Source organism: Brachionichthys hirsutus, chromosome 18 (assembly GCF_040956055.1).
Source record: "Brachionichthys hirsutus isolate HB-005 chromosome 18, CSIRO-AGI_Bhir_v1, whole genome shotgun sequence".
NCBI classification, from domain to species: domain Eukaryota; kingdom Metazoa; phylum Chordata; class Actinopteri; order Lophiiformes; family Brachionichthyidae; genus Brachionichthys; species Brachionichthys hirsutus.
This window is the reverse complement of record NC_090914.1, coordinates 7,175,449-7,195,997: the sequence shown is the minus strand read 5'-3', so window position 1 is coordinate 7,195,997 and position 20,549 is coordinate 7,175,449. Positions and strand designations below refer to the sequence as shown.

The window sequence follows — 20,549 nt, the reverse complement described above, 5'->3', positions numbered from 1 at the left end:
TTAAATAAACAGTGTAAAGCAAGACATGTTTCCCCATCACTCATCTTTATTAAGTAAATAAACATACAACAAAAATATATAACCATGCATCAGAGACAAACAAGTTCATATTTAGACAGCTGGCCTGTTTTTCCTGGAACAGAGCCGGAGGTAGGACAGGACAGAACCGCTTTGGCCTTTTCATTCAGGGTCAAAACATTCAACGAATGTAACACCATCCGAAACTGGGTAAAACATAGAGTTAAGAACTGTGTTTGTCGTACATCACTTCTATACAGCACGTCCTTAACAAAAAAAGGCCATCAACTCTAAGTTTAACCTTCTCACCTCTTTAGATACTGTTAGGTACGTCGTGCCAAATGCCGTATTACATTTATTATGGGGCAGCTTCTCCATTATCAATATGACAAGGTCAAAAAGAAGAGATGACATCTGAAAGAAACTAAAGCCCAGATCTGCAGGAAGAGAGAAGAGAAGTTGGAGCGTGGCCTTCCATAAAAATCAGTTTGAAAGCAAGTCAAGGGCAAATCTGACTTCCTGTAATAGAATTTATCGCTATCATCTGAATCCGCACAGAGGAAGAAGTCCTTCCAGACGCTCTTATGCATGTATTGTTTTCACAGTGTTTATTCTAACCAAATTGAGCAGATAGTTTTAAAGCGACACACTCCCTGGACATTTTAGTCTTTCACCAATCTTTTTATTTTGACTAGTTTCTAAGTGCTGTGTTGAATTTATTTACCCTCAGAACTAGAAAATCCAGCACTCTTTGCTTTAGTTTATGTAATTAGTGCCAACGGTGTTCAAGCGTGAATGCAAGGGTAGACATTTTGTCAGAGAGGGATTAAACCTCAATGTCTTTAAATGAAGCAAATCTCTGTGGTGATCATTAGGGGAAAACAAATACATCTATTTTTTATGAAACTGTTTGGGGTTATATCTGACAGAAAGAACAGGAAAAGTAGTGTATACGTACAATACAGAAGATAAACAGTTTGTAAGATCATTCTGGTCTCTAAATAAGATTAAGGCAAGTTCACAAGTGTCCTGGTATGAAATTAACTACAGTGCAGTGCAGCCTCAGAATACAACTTCTCATTTTGATATAAAAATAAGAAAAATTCTATCTGAGCAATGCTAAAAATGTAAATTCAATTTCTGTTAAATCATTTCTACTGAACTTGTACAGTTTTGTTGCACATTTCACCTGGGAATTCATTGTAATTATTTTAGCTTTATATATATACATATATAATATATTTCAGATTAACAGGTACTAAATCTAGGACCAAGAAGGAACTGTCACTACTGAATTTTGTGTGTTGCTTTAAATATTATATTTGAATAAAAACAGTTTTTGATGTGCAGCCAGTTAAGTGTGCTAATAAAACATCGTTTTTCATCAATAGTGTTAACAGATAGTGAAATAGTTTAATTCTTGTGCATAATGAAGCATGCATTTTCTGTAATAAAAAATGAATTTAATGAATAAATCATTTAACAGCTTTCAGTGACTTCATCTTCCAAATGTCACCTCATTGCAGATTATCATCGACTGTCTGTACTTTGTAAACAAACAAACAAAAATTTAGAATGAATTGTATTTTACAATGTGTTTTAATCCCTATAATCATTGAAACATACTGATTACCTGGTCTCAGGCAGCTACACCATCGCATAGCATACAATAGAAAAAGTGTTTGTGAAACGTGCCTTGGCTAACTGATACATTAAACGACAATAACTTCATACCCATCACACCAAGTATGCATTTGCTGCAGGGAACTTTTGAGACATACAGTACAGTACAATAAGGAACCATCATCATGCATAAAACTAAAGACTCATTTTCCTTATGCTCAGTTCAACAATGTACCGTATAGCTGTGCCTTTGTCAAACTGTCCTTCCTTGTCAGTCCTGTGCTACCAAATTTTTGATATCTTGGAGAGGTCTCCTTTGGGAGTGCGGGTCCGACGCTGAGAGCGGAGCTGGAGCTCGGGCGAGGCCGGACTGTCGGCCTGGGGCTGGGGAAGTGTTGGAGACTTGATGCTTCGAGGGAGCTTTGGTGTAAGGATTCAGCGGAGCTGTCGCCATCTAGATGAACATAGTTCTTCTTGGTGCTGCTTGCTGCTGCTGTTGCCACACTGCTGTCCTTCTCTTTAGAGCTCCCTGACAGGAACAGGCTGGACTCAGATTCACGACTGTCTCCCTTGGCTCTATAGAGAGCGGATGTTTTCTCCTGCTTACGGTGCTCCATCAGTTGTGGACTGTGATTGGGCGAAGGGGAACTCGCGGCGAAACACTGGTCCATCATATGGCTGTGGAAGACATCATCTCCTTCTTGGAAGCTGCTGTAGAGAGACCCCTTGACCTTACTGGAGGGGCCCATGGCAAAGTGGCGCTCAGAGAAGCTGTATGGAGAGACCCGCCCAGTGATGTCACGGTAGGAGGATGAGAATGTGTTGATGTCTTCTACGCTAAGTTGTTTCCAGCGGTTGCTTAGGTCATCCTCAGAGACCTGGGCTTCACCTCTGCGGACTAGAGCGCCTCCACAAGCCTGGTTAAGTCCAGATGTGGACCCCGTGCTATGGGAGGAGCTCAGGCGGGGGTTGCTGGAATGGTACGGCTCACTGAAGCAGGAAGCCGTCCTCGTGTATGCTGGTGCGGCACCCTTCTGTGGGCTCCTGGGGGTCACCATGTGCTGGATGCTGAGGGACTTGGGGAAGCTTTGGCTGTCTTTAACATAGGAGGATGTACTGTTGCGCCCATAGTCCCCACCGCCACCATCCCCCCAGTCCATACAGAGACCCTGGTGGGAAGAGGATAGGGTGCTGCTCACAGTACGGCCGCACTCACCACTGACTTCTCCCTTCTCATCTGATGCAAGGCTGAAGCTGGAGTAACTGGAGGCAGGGAGGCTACCAGTGCCAAATTCATCATGGTGGAAGGAGGATGGAGCTTCATGGCGGTAGGCCTCTTCATCTGGGTTGCTGTCAGTGGAGTTCTGAGCATGAAGCTGGAGCAGCCCGGTGCCATGGAGGTCGACGCTCTGCCGGCGCTCTGTGTCCTGCCATCGTTCGGGGCAGTAGAGCGCCGTATCGCTGCAGTACAGGTCAGATGTTTTATAAGAAATATGGCGGTTAAGGTGATCGCTGCTTCCTGTTTCTGTAAGAAAGTCTCCATCCTGGGGTTGCGGGCTGGGTGAGCGTGTTACAGGACAACTGCTTCCGAGTTCGGGCTTTTCCAGGACCTTGGCAATGACGGCCGTGGGCACCGAGTCACAGTAATTGGAGTGGCACATTGCCATTGCGGCTCCACTTCCTCGGTTGTGTTTCTCCATGTGGGAACTGATGCGTTCCTGGAAATCCAGTGGCAGCTAAGAAACGGAGGACAAACATGCAAAGAGAATGACAAATGATTTTTTTTTCTTTTCATAAAATAAAGAGCTAATCTTCGCTGAACAACAAAGAATTTCTCAAGTGCCATTTATTGATTAAACAATCAATTTACCGGTAAATTCCTTATCCAGATGCATACGGTAGGCTTTCTGTGATTGCACTGAAATTATTCTCATACCCATTCCTCAAGGATTTCAATCTCTGCTTCACAAAGTAATTCATTCTCACATAGCCCAGTCCACTTCATGTATCTCGGGGGAAGTGCAGGACTTGGCCCCTATAATCAACCAGTCAGACAATTACTGAGCACAAGCTTTATTTACGTTTGTTTGCGTTCTTTTTATCCCAACACAACTATGGTATTCCTTTTCCACAAATATCCCTGTTTGACTTATTTCATGTCATCTCTCAGTAATGAAAAAACAGGGACTTTCAAATAACAGACATTTTAAATTGTTTTTCTGTCCTGACGTTTTGTCATTCTGCCTTGATCTGTGTTCCTCGCTTGCACACAAATATTATTAGGTTGGCTCCCGTTTGTGAAAACTGTCCCAGTCAATTAGGGGCCGGTTCTTTGTGCCTATTAAAGTTGGCCGGGCTCAGCAGGAACTGTTCCTGCCACATTAAAATCTTTCATTCTTCCTCTTTCTTTTATCTTTTCAACCTTCTCCTCTTGCTCCACTGCCAATTCAACCAAAAAACTCCCCGTTCCCTCTCAATCAGTCTTCTTACTCTGTCTCTTTATTCTGTCGGCCATCAAACACATATCAGTTCCACAGGGAACGGCTTAGATTCAAATTAAACCGGTGCTCCAGGTCTCCAGCTGGGAATAAAAAAAAAAGAGGCTTTGGTAAGAAATAGAAGCTCGGATCAGCATACAATAACCTGCATCTTTTTAAGTCGGGCTATTTTTAGCAGCCGCTGCCTCTCCCAGAGGGAATAAAGATTGAAAGTAGGTGAGGCTGTGGTGCAATAAAAGATAATACAGTCAATGCTCTGAGTAAACTAGCTCAGCATTAGCTGCTATCTGAGGAAGATCTTAATTAACAGTCACGCAGTGTTATTCCTCATGACAGCGTGCATTTCCACAGGTCTTCCACAGTTAATTGAGATAAGCTGTTTAAAAGTATATGATTGAATTGTCACTTATTATTTCAGTCGTTCTAGAAACTTGTTCCTCAAAATTCTCCACATTTCAGAATAACATGTTATACCTCCCCACCTTAAATCGATGCTACGATATTTAAAAAATGATAAAATACAGATTCTTCTCATAAAATTAATCAGCAATAAAATGTACCGGTACCTCTCCACACTTAAGGAAAAAGCTTGTCGAAAAATGGAAAGCTTTCGGTTTTTGCAATGAATGAATGCAATTTACAGATTTTTAGCAAAGATGTTATTGTCATTATTTATGTAACAAACTAGGGAAGAAGATTGCATTAGTTTTGCAGATGATCCTTACCTAACCCTCAACCTAACTCAGTTTTGGCAGAAGGTGGCAACCTCCAATTCTTGCATGTCCCTAGATATGCCCTGTCATCATTATTTAGCTATGAATTTGATAATTCACTGATGACATGCAAAGAAATAATATATAGAATAATATACTAATGCTATTTATTGTATAATAATTATTAATAAATAGTAATTTTGCACTTTTCCTGCTGCAGCATTTGTTCTCATCCTGTAACTGTCACTCATCCCATTTTAAATAATTAAGTTTTGTTTTTTAACTTATGTATCTTGATATATTGCTTGACTAAATTAGCTGCTGTGTAGCAGCAGAAGTCAAGTTAAGCTTTCTTTTATTCATTACACATGGCTGTAAAGCAGACAGATGACACTGCAGACAGCAGAGCCTCATCAGTCTGACTAAAGCTCCAAACCATCGAAGTATGGTCTCTGTGACCTTATTTCCAAAACGTCTAACCTTCACTGCCTCATTTCTAATCCTATCCATCCTGGTCATTCACAAGGAGAACCTCAGCATCTTCATCTCCTCCACTTCTAGCTCCTCCTCCTGTCTTTTCCTCAGAGCCACTGTCTCTGAGCCGTACATCATGCTGGCTTGTAGACCTTTCCCTTCATCCTCGCTGACACTCTCCTATCACAGAACACACCTGATACTTTCCTCCACCCGGTCCAAGCCTGCCTGCACGTGATTCTTCACTTCCTTTCCACATTCTCCATCACATGTGGTTTTATCTATCAGGATTAGAATTATAGATACGTATACTATAGCTGGAAAATAGGCAATGCTGAGGTAATCTATATAATACAGTCGACTTCCTTAAATATGGATTTATTTGTATGTTTTTTAAGGATATTTTCATGTAAAAGTGCATTCCCAAAATGAGGAGCTAAATTGCGTTTACATGCAATGTTCAGATGAATAATAGTAAGGGATTAATCTTCACTACAACTGAAAATTGTCTGTGGTATTGATTATAGAAGCATGTCTAATATTTAACTTGGATTTAGAAAACCTGGCCAAAACTTACATTTATGTATTTTTAAGTGTGTTCTCTTTTAAATGCTAAATATGTCATGTAGGTACTGTTACTTTATTTATTTATTTGACTCAAATTTAGTAAATATGCTAAAAAAAAAATTAATCAAATCAAGAATTCAACATTAAAACAGGGAATGTAATTTAACTATGTCACACTTTGCAATGCAAGTACTTAAGTATTTTCTCTTAAATAGGTACGACTTAATCGTAAAAGCCCAAGGGGGGGGCATGTCGTTTCATCGCAGCGCAGCTTTGAGTCTGCACATTGATTCAGTCGTGGCAGCAGTGCCGGGAGGTTTACCTCAGACATCTTGTGTGCTCTGTAATGAGACTTGGAGCGCTGCAGCAGCTGGGCTGCCAGGTTGCAGTCTTTCCTGTAAAGGTCCTGTAAAAAGGCAGAAAGATATTCAGTCACTGAATTCACACAAATTATAATAATAATGTGTAAAACATGTTTGTAACATTTCATTTGGTTGACATGTATTTTTCATTTGTAATACATATTTTATATTATAGTCTGTGCCATGTTCATTTTTGTGAAAACATGCCTTCACAGATCAGATCCAGCTTAGGTAAATCAGAGCATCGTTTTAATCTCTGTCTCTGCGCTTTATTTCAATAACGGCTGGTTCCTAAAAATGTACTTCAGTTTCGGGTCAGAGTGAGTGATCTGCTGACTCAGGGTGAGTCTGTGTGTTTGTGTGGGGGTTTAATCTTGTTGAGTTAATTTTCTTTTCCACTTCATCCTCAGTGAAATCCATCCAGTCATGACGGCCAGTTCTGCTTCGATCACACTACGGCCCTGACAGTACGTGCTTCAACATCAAAGCCTTTCCTTTGACAGTTCAAACTCTCCTGCCAGTTAATTGTGGCCTGTTATTTCTTTTCATGCTGTTGCCTGGGGACTTTTGGCTCCCTGTGGGTTTATGTCTCCCTGTGGGCTGGTCTTAGTTAAAACAAGTCTTCACAAAGGTCTTCACATACTGTACAAGTTTCCTGTCGGCTCAAGATATGGCTTCTGTCTCACCTCTGTCTTTGTGAGTAGACTAATAATTGTTCCCTGAAGCTTTTATTTAATCTCCGCAAAGAAAATGACATTTATATGTTTATCTGCAGAATGTGTATTTGCTAGCAGAATTATGTGAAAACTAATCATGCTTTTATTTTTCATTGCTAGATAGGGCTTCTTATTTCAATTTCAAATTACACAACCAATTTCTATTATTTTGTCATTCCACTTTACTGCAAAAAGTATAAGCAACGAATTCAAACACTGGCCCATTGTCTTTGTCTGTAAGTCTGTCCAGTAAAACGTCCATTTTAACAACCTATTACAGATTTAATGGTATGTTTACCCAATAGCGCAAATCTAAAATATTTTATCCAGTCATGTCTCTGGCACGATTCGTTCAAGAGGGTATTGATTTCTATCCCATGCTATAAAAAATAAGTCCAGAGCTTGGCCTCAGGAGGAAATCCCTCTCTCCTGCTGACTCCAATGCAACAAAATCTTCTCTCACTCAAAAATGAACTTTGACTCCAATCAGCCTGGTAGTATTTGGGTAGTGATTGTCAAAATACTCTTTCAGACATAAGTGCTTAAAACTCTGATAGACCGGAGAGAAATGTCAGTAGAATCACTTCAAAGAAAGTGAGGCACCCGATTGCAGCATGCTCGTGTGCTCAGATTCGCCGGCCCTGAGGACGGCCATTGATTTCAGTTTAATCCCGATAAAACACCCAGTGGCTTTGAGTTAATTCCTCTATTTGCTGTGGCTCCTTGAAGCGCAAATATCCAGGATGTTGCAGAAATAAAGTGCATATGAGACTTTTGGAAATGCTGAGATCACAGAGAGCTGCCAGTTTGACAGGAGAAAATGTTTGCCTCAGGAACATGTCTATATTTTTTTGGGGAGACTGTCATTTCAGTCTCTCAATCCAACTGTTGTTTGGGCAACACTGAGGCTAGATTACTGACCAAGCAATGCTCAACCAACTCAAGGGGCTGAAACTATATTGTGACCTTGAATGCACCGTCGCCCTGCTTATTTTGTGGTTCTGCTTGCAAAATGTTATCTGTGAATGTCCACAGCTTCATCCCATAATATAAAAAGTTCAAATATTGTGCATTCTCATATTACACGACATGACCCCTGGATACTCACATTGTCCTCTCTGAGTTTATTCATAGTTATCTTTGCCTCCATGAGGTGGTTGTTGAGGACAATGATTTCCCGGCTGAGGGCTCTCTTTTCCTCCTCGTGGTGGTGGGTCTGTAGTGTAAAAAAAAAAAAGGTCAAGAAATCTCGAGATAAATCAGGAAATAACTGAGAGTGTAGGACGTCAGACATTGAAGAGCAAGAAGAGGGACAGGGAGTTATGGGAAAAGGTGAGAGGACAAGTGAAAGAAGATGAGGAATATAAAGTTGGAGGAGCAAGAGAAGGGAAAAAATAGAAGATGGAAATAAAAAGAAGGCAAGGCAGCCTTAAGTCACTTTCAGACTGAAGTCATTGCTAGAAGCAACGCTTAATTAAAAGAACATTACACTTGCCAGTATTTGTATCAATTACTCCGGGTGTAAGGAAAAGATAACAGGAGGGGGGAGATAAATAAAAGGGGGACAAGAAAAAGACGCTGTCAAAGAAAATGCAACATGACCCTGCTTGGGTGAGAACAATGCTGCCTAATGATGGCGATCCCTATCGGTCGTTCTGTTTGGTCACACTGCCATGAAAGTAGAGGCAAGTGTTGCCCTGTACATATGAAAATAATAAGACAGCCGTGCTCCTCTAAAGAACAAAGCATCTGCATTTCCCACCAGCAGTCATCAACTCTATCTGCTCTTTTAAAGCTGCCGTAGCCGACGTTTATAGCACTTAAATAAGTTGTCATATTTTCTATCTATCGGTTTCTATTTAGCTGCTATTACAGTCATACAGACAGAAAGTCTGATCCTTGCATGTGTTCCATGCAATGTGGAAGCCATTCATCACTCACACACCAATGGGACTGGGAGCAACCGGGGCTGGGGGTTGAACCCCCAACCTTCTGATAAGTGGATGACTGTGAAAGGCCAGAGAGAGAGAGAGAGAGATCACTTTCATGGTTCTGTGCTACGTCTGTGCATTGTGAGCTGCAGGTATCGCTGCAGCCTCCAGGGGTCAATAGTGAGCTCTGTCTACTCATATACTGTTCTCTCTCTCTCTCTCTCACACACACACACACACACTTGGCCTCCCACCCTCCAGTCTGTTTTGAAATACAGGGGTGTAGATCCAATCTAAAAGGTGGCAATTACTGTCAGGTTAAGCAACAGGCCACCATTGATATTTCAAATCCAATTCTGTTGTGCTCTCATTAATCTGCTGTGGGCACAAGTAGCTCATTGGCATTCTTCATCACTACTCTTCATCATTATTTTTATTCACATTTTGTGATCGCGTAGATAAGAACACAAAGTAATTTTCAAGATCGGTTTTAAGGTGTTCTATGTAAATGTATTGATTGCTTTCGGTCTTTTTTTCCTTCTAAATACAAGGGTAATGTAAATCCTTCATAAATAGTAAACCCTGTGTGTATTTAACCTTAATACATTAATGCAGGTTAAAATACTGCAGCCTAAGCAGAAGTAGAAAAATCTTAATGTTGCGTCTGATCCAAATTCATGAATTCATGAATGAATATTCATTCATTCCTTAAGTCTCTTGGATAACATGCATTTTAATACTTGTAACCTTCGGCGCAACAAAAAAGTGAAAAACAGTTTTAACAATGTTGTATATATTTAAAAATAATTTGCTACTTTCAAATCAGAGGTAATCTTTCGTCCCTTGCCAGCTGCTGGCAGTAATAACTTACTACCTGTTGATTAAAATCGAGTAGAGAGCAGTCTTAATAGATCGATGTGATGAGCATGAGCTTGTCTTTTACTGTGTAGGTGGGAATAAGTGTAGTTTTTAATTTCAGCCTTATGGCCCGCACATTCCCCTTATCTCCTCCAGCCACACTGTGTCGGATCCCCGCGCTGTCACCAGGACTTATCTGTTGATGCTTCACTTAAAGGAGATCCAAATCAAGGAAACTGAATATGCAAATATCTTGATGAAATGCAGACAAGCAAACAAATTAAAATTTGTGGAGTTTTTTTTTTTAGTTGTTGTGGCAAGCGACAAATCTAAGGGTCCTCAAACTGTGTTACACGTTCTGTCGTGTATGCAGAACAATAAAAAAAAGTCTGAAACCCTTGAGAGGAAATTACTCAAGACGTTCCAACTTTCCACAATATTTATTGCAAATAAGTCTCCAGTTATTGCTGCCACATCAGTGCTGATCATTTGCTATTGGACGGAGTTAGTTGCTTTATAGGTGATAGATTCCTGCAGTACAGCATGAATATCTACTGGAGTAGCTGAAACCTGGTCTGCAACTCACACAGTAATCCATCACGATCTGTTCCATTTAATTTGACTTTATTTTGGAGAACAAGGTTACCTTAATGTTGCAGGTGTAAAGACAGTTTTAATACTGTTATTTAATGATGCACAGTAAGAAAAAACATTTAATTTATAAGCAAACCTCTTGGGAAATTAAATTTAGAAAACAGAAAATGAGAAGAAGTTTTTTCCCCTTGTTTTCTACCAGCAGCTAAATCACAAAGCAATTATTCCTTCCCGTGTAATATATACGGTACAACTTCACAACCTCGCATTTTGTCTACGGCAAGTGCTTAAAAATGGGGAGCAAACTTTAGGGCCCATTTATTTAAAAGACAAATTGATTCGGCTTAAACTGGCGACCACTTTACAGTAAATATTGGTCAAATGCAACAAGATCTGCTGGTGAATATTTTAGACAAAAACTTACACGTATTTGGACTGCTGTTTATTGTAGCTGTGCAGAGTCTGTGGTTTGAATAGAATAAACTAGTGCTCACGCTTGTAATGAAGAAGCATGTCATTCAGAGTTAGAGTGAGATTCGAGTGAAGGTTGGGGGCACAGGGATGTTAAACATTTATTAACTCATTGGTTTCATTTGCAGCTGCTGCAGCTTCAGGCCTCCATCCACATTCCTCAGAGTCCAATACAAAGTTATTGTAATTTTGCCTTGTATCGGCATTTGTACAGCATGAGTAATATGTGATCAGCTGGAGTATCTGTTCTAACAGAAACGCTTTCCGTTTAGTCCGGGTCGATCTCAAAATTCACTGGGATCTAAATTAGACCAAGACCCACCTTCAGATTATTTTTCTTCAAGATCCATCCAAATGTTTTTTCATAATCCTGCTAATGGTAACCTCCTTGCCAGAGATTAAAATGGAATGCTGAGCCCTCGCTGCAGTCACGTAGATGCAGACAGGCGAGCCTGGATAGCTCAGTTGGTAGAGCATCAGACTTTTAATCTGAGGGTCCAGGGTTCAAGTCCCTGTTCAGGTGTTTGTAATTTACAGAATTTATATCTGGGATCAGTAGAGGTATTCTTATTAGTGTTTGACTGCGTGTTCCTGTTCACCGTCCAAACTGTGAACAGATGATGAAGCTCCTGTAGCATTTTCTCTGTTTGTTCTTATGGGGAACTGTGAAATAAATGTCACTGTGTGGGTTCTGACTTCTCAGTTCACCAATCACAAACTCTGTTATTGACTCAAACATATTTCTTACTTCAAACCTTTATACTGTATTCCATTCTCATCATTTTTGTCTATTCTATTTATGGCACAAAGAGAACATTTCCCTGTTTTAGATTTAGATGCCTAGTGCGCAAACAATTACTGGTCTGATGTTTCCTCCATGATAAACTATGCAGCTGAAACATATTGATTCTAAATCAAATATAATTTGTTTATAGAGGCTTGGATAAGAAAGAACCGATCAGAGACCCGGGAGATTAGACTGAGCCTCTGTGTTTCACAAATAAACTCATTAATTATTTAGATTGGCTACGACAGGCATAGATTCATACATCTGGAAATAAGTGTGGCATACCAACAACCAAGGTGGGAACTAAACACCATCACTATTCTACTGATTAAAGTGTCGCCTGCTTTATTATTTATTTAGCTAATAAAATATGAGCTAAATTACATATGACACCCATTTTTAGAGAAGGTTTGATCCCTCATTAAAAATGTGGGGGAGCATGTATTTACTTTTGATATTCAGTGTATTGTTCGGGTATAAGGTTAACCTTACCATTTTATTGTAGTTATTATAAGGAGGCATGGCAGGTGTATGTACAAGTAATGAACGACCGTATATTTTTAAACTCGACATCCATATTGTGCCCATCAAAGTATTTTGTTTTGGCATCAGTTCTTTCGTCTGACCTTTCGTAGAATTAAGCAAGAACTTCTTAAATATATATATTTTTTTTTTTTACTTGACCTTGTCATTTCAGGTCTGATAGAACTTTTAATTATGTGTCTGCCTTCATTGGAGCTGTCTGCCTGGACTGTCTTCTACAAAGGAACATATTCCCCCTTGAAATGTCGTTGCATGACATGACATCAAGAGAAATAGCAATCCCAATGAGGCCTGCCCCTTGGAAAAAAAAAATCCATTGCTGTCCTGCCAGGAAGACTGATTTGCTACACCAAAGCACTGTGTTCAAAAGGCAATCCCTTTGAAAAGCTAACATTTTTCAACATCATTTTCACACGACAATTCATTGATGTTTTTGTAACGTATGTGAGGGATAATCCAAATACATATCAAGCCAATCCATTCATGGTTCATGCTATGACAAAACAAGTGGGATCCCACTGGAACACTGTAAATAATAAGCTGCAAAACAACATCAACAATAACATCTGTCGTAGATGGCTGTCTTCTCACGGTACGGCGCTGCGTGTCATGTCTGTGGTGATTTATTGCAAATCTCAAGCCTCGCCGATTCAGTACCATGCATGAGTTCACAAAAAAATCACCCAGAAAATCTCCATTATCCCCATTGGAAAACAAAACACAGAGCTTTTGGTGGCAGCTTGTTCTTTGGTTGTATGATATTTTTCTTTATTTATTATTTAATATTATTTACTTGAATAAGTTTGATTATTGATCGATGGAGTAGTGTTGTTTTCTTAACCTGATCAATTGAAAGGATTTATGTTATAATAACAGCAATAATTATCCATATATTTTTACAACTATACAATTGAATATGCAATGTTTGTAACTTAAGGAGTGAACTGATCAAACAGAAAAATTCAGCAACATGGCAATAACAATAGCAACACGCTGCAGTCAGGAAATCAATCATCTGCTGGCAGTGACTATTGAAAGTTATTTGAACTTTTTAGTTTTTTCCAGCATGTGCTGAAATATTGATCCCGGCTACATATGACACTCAGGATCAGCACGGGACAGCTCCATAGGTAGTCGGCTACATATGGAGCTGTCCAGTGCTGATCCTGAAAGTGCATTGACTCGGGGAATGTTCTTTATCTTTCCCACTTTGGTTGGTTTTTTTGGTTTGCGCATGTCCATGACAAGAGAAGGTGGTGGCTTTTTGGTTTTGCTTTGATTTTGTATCGATTATCTTTGTTCCTGCGTGATGATTGCATTTGAATGGAACTTTTCCACATTATTAGATGTGTTAATTTAACATAATGCTAATGTGGCCCTTGGAGAAAATGAGTTTGACACCCCTACATTAGTGTGTGTGTGTGACTCAGACAAGCCTTATGGATCAAACGTCTGGTAAGATTATGAGCAAATGTAATCAACATACTGTAAGTGATGGGGACGGAGCTCTCCACGGAGCTGGCTTATCTTCTGGCTAATAAATCTTAAAGCAGAAACTGTGATAGGGAAAGCGCTCAAGGAACCCCTCAACCTGATGTAATTGAAACGCTGCTGCGCTTCACCAGAACAGTTCTTAGCTGTAATAGTTTTCTAACGGGGCTGCATGGCAGGTAAGACCAATTACTTTGGGCATTGATTGCGCACCCTGTCTTTGATCATGTAATTGCTTTGCGCGAGATGAGAGCATTTCTGCTGCTAAACAGGTGGGCTCCGATCGATTATGGCCGATTCCTCATTTCTTGGACGGGTCACAGAGGGAGGGCAGAAAGAGTAGATGTCATCACCTGATCTGGTTGTACCAGATCAGGGTTTCCAAAACTTTTTTTTTAATTTCTATTAATGGAAAATCATTGTGACGTCCTGCAGAATAGGCCTTTATGATTGTGAGCAGGGTGAATTGGTGCATAGATCAACGCCCTTTACTATCACTAACATTCCTGCATCATCTAATTGTCTTGAATGGTAAACCAGCCAATTCCTAGAAATTTGTTTCTTAACTTTTGATGGCTTGGTTTTAAACATATGCTATTGGAAACATAAAAACTAAAGGTCTAGTTAACCAGCTCATTGCCTTTCTTTAATATCAGTAAGGCTAAGGGGAGAAGGTAACAGGCACCTTGTAAACAATACATCATTAATGGGTTCAGTATAAATAAGATGCTCTGCAAACATAATGTAAACTCACCCGATAAATCAAAATTAATAAGCTCATAGAGTCTCTTGTTTTCTCATCCGTTACCAGCGCTGGAAAAACAACCTGCTATCAAATACATCTTCTGACAATTTTTATTTTAATTGCCCATGCCTAATGGTGTGTTCAAGCACACCTGTTATCAAGTGGTGAATCCATTAATCAGGTTTATGCCCCTTTAGATGTCTCTATTCTCACACACTTTGCTAGTGTGGTCTGGCATACATGAGGAAGGTGCAGAGTCTATATCATATATATCTATATGGTGCAGCATTCAGTCTTTTAATGCGTTTTGTCTTACATTTTGCAAAAACAAAAGTCTCAACTCCAGCCTTGGCTCTTGATTTCAAATTCAAACATGTTTATCTCTCTGTCGGGAAATAATAATGATCAGAGTAATCAATGACTGTTGGAATTTGCGCCTGAATGAACTGGCCACTCTAGCGAAATGGCAGAGAAAGAAAAAAAAATATTTGAAACAAGGTTGAAATAATAAAACTAATGGACATGAATTAAACATATGCTCTCAAACTAAGAGATCCCAGAGGATAAAAATACTTTCTGAATTTACACCGCGACTGCAGTTAATCCAAGCTCAGTCGTTTCACGCTAGTCTTCATATATAACCAATAACTTTTACATTTATTAAACTGAAACCATATTTTTTCATGGTATAAATTGCAGATCTGAGGAAATCCTAGCTGTGAAGACAACTTTTCTTTGGCCATTTTTGCACAATGGTGTCATCGAACAAGGAAAAGGTTTCTTACAGAAGTGAACTGCCAGAGCTGGTATTATACAGGACTTCATGTTCTTATACATGATGCAGAACAAACTTTAGTTTATGTGTTTGTTTGTGCAGGTTATATGGCTGACCCCAGAACCTTCATACATTTTTTTATGAGGGGTTGGTAAGAACTCAGCACCTCCTGACAATATTAGGATTCCACACTTGTCGGTGATATCGAAACAAACAATCCCTGTGGTCAGGGAATGTGGAAACGAAGGCTCAAAATGCAGTCACACCGAGATCAAGGCTGTACAAGCATGTGGTGGCCTGCCTGATGGCTGGTGGAGATTGGCGGGATGCCTGTTTTTAATCTTTGATCCGGACTGAGTGTTGTGGAAAACTTGAAATACCAGAAAAAAAAACATGCACTCCATTGTAAACTAAGAAGTATATGAGTATTATAAGTGGAAGTCAAAATACCTGACCCTGTAATCTGCTTTACTCCTTGCCTGTCAAGTTGTTTATTGCAGCTGTTTGTCATGTTAGAGAAAAATGACACTGTTGACCACAATCATGGTTATTTAGATGTCCCTGAAAAGACTTCTTGCACCTGATTTTTAGGTTGCATTTTGCTTAAAGTTGAGTTGCAGGTTTTTCTATAAAAAACTGAGATGAATTTGAGACAAAAAAAAAAGTGAAAAGAACTTTGCAGGTGCAACTTACCGTTCTGTGCATCTTGTCCTCCAAATCCTGGTTGATCCTCTGAAGAGCTGCATAGCTACTCTGGATCCTAAAAGGAGAGGCAAGATGTTCTGTTAAGAATTCAGATCACAACACTTAATGGCCATAGAGTGTTTGCTATTATGTAGTAAGTCATACAAGTTGTGGCAAACTTTAAAGCAAAGTGAAAAGGATTAATGATGTGTTTACCACCCACAGTGGGAGATTTGGGGGCTATGAAATAAAGAACGACAAACTTTGCCCTCGCTGACTGCAGGTGAAATTTGACGCGGCAGCATTTTCTCTACTTAAAGTCCCTCTTTGCTTTGGCAGACCTTCTAGTGCATTAGTGGGCAGGAATGCACAGGATGCTACTCTCTATGTGTTAACTTGTTCATGGTGTTTAATCACGTCACCTCTGAGATCGGTATCACATCCTCACATTACCTCTCAGGCCTAAGAGTGTTGGTAAACCAGCATTTACGGCACCATTAAGCTGACAGATATGGAGAGCGTTGGCAGCGGAGGCAGAAAGCAGAGACAAATCTACTATCATTAGGAGCTGAAAGAGGTCTGAGCCTGGACGCTGGCACTGGAGGAGAGGGATTTACTGATTGATGAAGAACAAACAAACTGGTCATGATAAGAAACAGCCTGCTATTTTCCTTCTGAGAGGTCTGTTAGTCTTTAATATGGGTCGAGTTAAGATGAGCTGGTCGGGATTGGGTTCTGCTGCTCAGGGTCCATGTTGACTTTTAGATACATGCACGACTTTAAAAGCAATCTCCTGTGTTTGGCCCATCCGTTCGGAATCTGCGGCTAAAATTATTCAAGCTAAAATGTTACTAAAAATTACATCAGCATTGTGAATATCTACATACTCTGGTATACAGCCAGTGAGGGGGCAAACAGCTTCTGATTGATGCGCAGACTCACACATCACGGGAATGATTATGGACAGCTAAAAACAAAATGATGACGAGGAAAGAGGGCACGCAGTCTTGTTCTTACTGCTGTGAGTTGATATTTGAAGTCTCCAAAAAGACACTGAACTGTTAGCCTTTCCTGTTTAGGATCCATACCTAACTTTATTTTTCCAGAAGCGGAGAACTAACAAGAAAACATACCGACAATTTGCTTTGATTCTTTTTCTCTGCTTGGATCCACTCCTCTCTCTCTCTCTCTCACTCAGCTACACACCGGCTGCCACAGACAGTATATAAACGGACTTCTGGGAAATGTGAATCCAACCCAAGATGCCTTCAACCTGCAGTCTTCCTAACGGCCGGGATAATGACTCAGTGCTTTCAAAAAGAAGCAAAACTGTATTTAAGCCTGATTTATCACACCAATAAACAGTTTTGTAAAGACTCCATCATCTCAATAACTGTAATAGTCTTCCTCAATAGAACATAATGCTGATTTGGTAAGTTAGGTATCATTTCCTTGATTTTCCAGCTAAATACGTTGTTTTATCGTTCAAGAAAAAATAAAATCCATACAGTCACAGGTCACAGCCCAGTGTGACCATGAGTAACATCTGTTATCACAAAGTTGCATTCAGTTCTGTTTAGATGACCGCTCTCGTAACAGTTTGCTCCATATGCAGCATATTAGAGAATGTGGAAGGCGATTCACAGGATGTCACAGCAGGCCTCCGTTTGCTGCTGGTGGGAAAGCAACCCATGCACACATAAAGAGGCACATGCACACCCACACACACACACACACCTGCGTAGCTTCTCTGTAAATTTCTCCAGCTCCTCCTGGGCCCGGCGCAGCTCCGTCTCCAGGTACTGTCGGGTGGAATCAAACTCCGTCTCCACCATCTCTAGTTTGTGGGTTGCGTACGACAGGCGCTTGCGGAGGTCATCTTTGTGGTCATGGTAAGAGCTGAACATGGAGTAGAGAGAGTTCAGGAACACGCAATCCCAAACCTGATACACTTTCATGACTGTCAACATTTGTCAGATTCATAAAACAAAGCAGAGGGGGGAAAAAGAGACGGAAATAAACAACAACAGAGTAAAAAAAACCTCAAAGGTACATGAATGGATGGATCACATTCTTGGGATTAGCAGATCGGGGAAACGGAGCTTCTATTGGAATTAGGCGGCTACCATTAGACCTCCACCATATTGACTCTTTGGTCTTCTTGGCTGTAGAACGAGACCCTGGGTGATTCATAGAGAACACAGAAAGAGGGGTGCAGCTTTGTGTACAAGCTTTAATGGAGAGTGAGAGAGAGAGAGAGAGAATGCGAGGCAGAATTGCATTGTCCATCAACAGCAACAACCTACCAGACAGAAGGGAATATTTCCGATGTGTGTTTGATACAGGCTTGAGTGTGGGGGATGAAAACAGTGACAAGACAGACTGGGGTAATAGACGTGGTAATGGAAGGCGAGAGACGGGGAGCAGGGCAGTGTGCGCTCCGGGGGATTTAGCATTTTGCCAGACTGATGGATACTTGGCTCACAGAGAGATTTGATGGCTCAGTGCAGCTAACAAGCAGACGCATCGAGTTCACCTCCAAGTTCACCTCGGCACAGAGCCTCAATTACGAAGCCGGCGGAAAGGGAGAAAATCTACTGTGTGCTCTTCAGAAAGACTTATAGACTGTGTTATGTCAATATCTGGGTGGAAGGTTGGTGGTTGAATGTCTCTTCTAATTAAGCCTTGATCAAGAAATAACTATACAAAAAGCAAAAAATAAATAAACCCATAAATATAGCAGATAAACATCTGGCCCTGTGAAATGCAGCACCAGAAGAATAACTTGAAACATATGCTTGATTTAGTTTTGGTAACATACGTCCTTTTTTTGGGGATGACAAACTTTTCCCCTCCTAAGTTTTCAGCTCCATTTCGTGCACCCATGTGAGAGGGATTTTAGACAATTAGCATTATCGGCTGTAACCAAACTGGGGAAAGGATGAGTAAAAAATCTAAAGCTGCACGAAATATAGATGTGCATTTAAACTTTTATGTAGGGGGAGTTGAGAAGAAGCCGTGAATGAGTCCCAGAGACTGAAAATTTAATCATGTGGCTTGCTACTCAAATTTTGCAAGCTGTACTACATAGCAAGATACTGCTGAGATATTTCAGACGGATGAATGATCTGGTGCAAAGATAATGAAGAAAAGCGCATGTCCCAAAAATGCTGAACTCTTCCTTGAACAGATACACAGATGAACTGATGAAAAGGTCACCGAGCCCACATGCTGTGCCTGCCTGGTTCTACAACAAAACGAAATCTTTTCATCTTCCCTCTTCCAACAGCTGCAAGCAAAGTTGTCAAATCACATGGCAAGGAGCCAGAAAGCTGTGTGACAATTGCCTGGTGCTGCTATCAGTGTGTGACGGCAGTTCAATGATCCAACAGATCCAACAATTATTTTTATTTTAAGTGCTATTTCTTTTCCGCGTCCAGATGCATTGACTCAGATATCTGTAGATACGTGACAAGAGATATGAAGATGAAGGTTGACGGGAATGAACAGATGCCACATTAGGTTTCAATGTCTTTTTAATTGGTTTGACACCCCCCCGCCCTCATTGAGAAACAATTTCTAATAATCACCATGGATAAAATGGATTCCCCAATAATGACTGATATTTAGAGTTCACTCCTCCAGACGGGCTCATCTTACCTTCTCTTGGGATGTTTGCAACCATTTCTCTGTGTTTTGAGGGCAGTTTTGCCAATATATATCTTTTTCATATTTTTCTCTCTGCCTCCGCGCTCATATGTGTATAGTTGATGCCTCTGCTGCTGCTGCTGCTGCTGCTGGTGGTGGTGGTGGTGGCTGCTGAAGCCAAGTTTGAACTCTAACCACAACGAACAGTTAAAGCTCTAAGTCTTGCCTGGGGAGGCTGATAGGAGTTGGCTATCTGTGATGACCCTGGCAAGCGAGCAGAGGAAAACAGCTTTGAAGTCCCATAGATTTATCAGCAACATTTAGTCCAGTTGACTCTAGAGAAAAACAGAGAGGTTGCGTGCATTCAGAAAATCAGCCACTTTGATCCATGAAGCAGAGCCGGCGGATCAGTCAGATAAGTTCATTTAATACACTTAAATAGCATGCAATATCTTTAATTTATCACACCTCTGGTTGGATTTGCACCTCTTATTAATGACTTTAAATTATAAGAACAATATAATTTCCATCATTTACTTTTCTTGTTGGGAACAAATGAATGCCGGCGCCACCACAAACTGCAGGACCCTATGTAATGGTGAGTTATTGACCAGCTGACCAAGAAGGTTATTCCTCAATAAATCAGTGTTGTGACGCACGTGTGTGTGTTCCCATCGCAATCATAGGCCCGCTGCTCTGTGGCTCTGTGGCGCTGCGGCACGAACACCCACCTCCTGCACGGTAGGAGCACAATCATCAATCCTTAGCAAACACGCAGAAACCTTTAAAGTTGCACTTCTTTATGCACCCGCACAAGTGTACTAAATATTTCCTTCTAAAAATGGAAGATGTATGAGACAAGCTCGTCTGTTTGTCTGAAAAACGTTCCCCGCGTTTTACAACTTGACATGAGGATCAGACAATGCACACTATAGGGAGTACAACAAATGTTTGTTGTAATGCTGCATACCTTTACCTGCTTCAGGCTGGCACTTTCCACCTCCCACTCTGCCTATACACCCTCTCTTTTATGAGAATGACTCCAACAGTG

At 40.6% G+C, this 20,549-nt stretch overlaps 1 protein-coding gene and 1 non-coding gene across 2 annotated transcripts; one reads left to right on the top strand and one right to left on the bottom strand.

Moving 5' to 3' along the window:
* Positions 1 to 1,859: 1,859 nt before the first annotated feature.
* On the bottom strand, positions 1,860 to 19,581 carry LOC137907669 (brain-enriched guanylate kinase-associated protein). Its single transcript, XM_068752026.1, has 6 exons — positions 19,511 to 19,581; positions 17,588 to 17,749; positions 15,860 to 15,926; positions 8,080 to 8,187; positions 6,216 to 6,299; positions 1,860 to 3,377 (listed from the first exon to the last, which is right to left on the bottom strand). The coding sequence occupies exons 1-6, from the start codon at positions 19,579 to 19,581 to the stop codon at positions 1,860 to 1,862; spliced, it is 2,010 nt and encodes a 669-aa protein (XP_068608127.1).
* trnak-uuu (transfer RNA lysine (anticodon UUU)) lies at positions 11,276 to 11,348 on the top strand. The gene has a single exon. It is a non-coding gene; the product is annotated as a tRNA-Lys (tRNA).
* Positions 19,582 to 20,549: the final 968 nt, after the last annotated feature.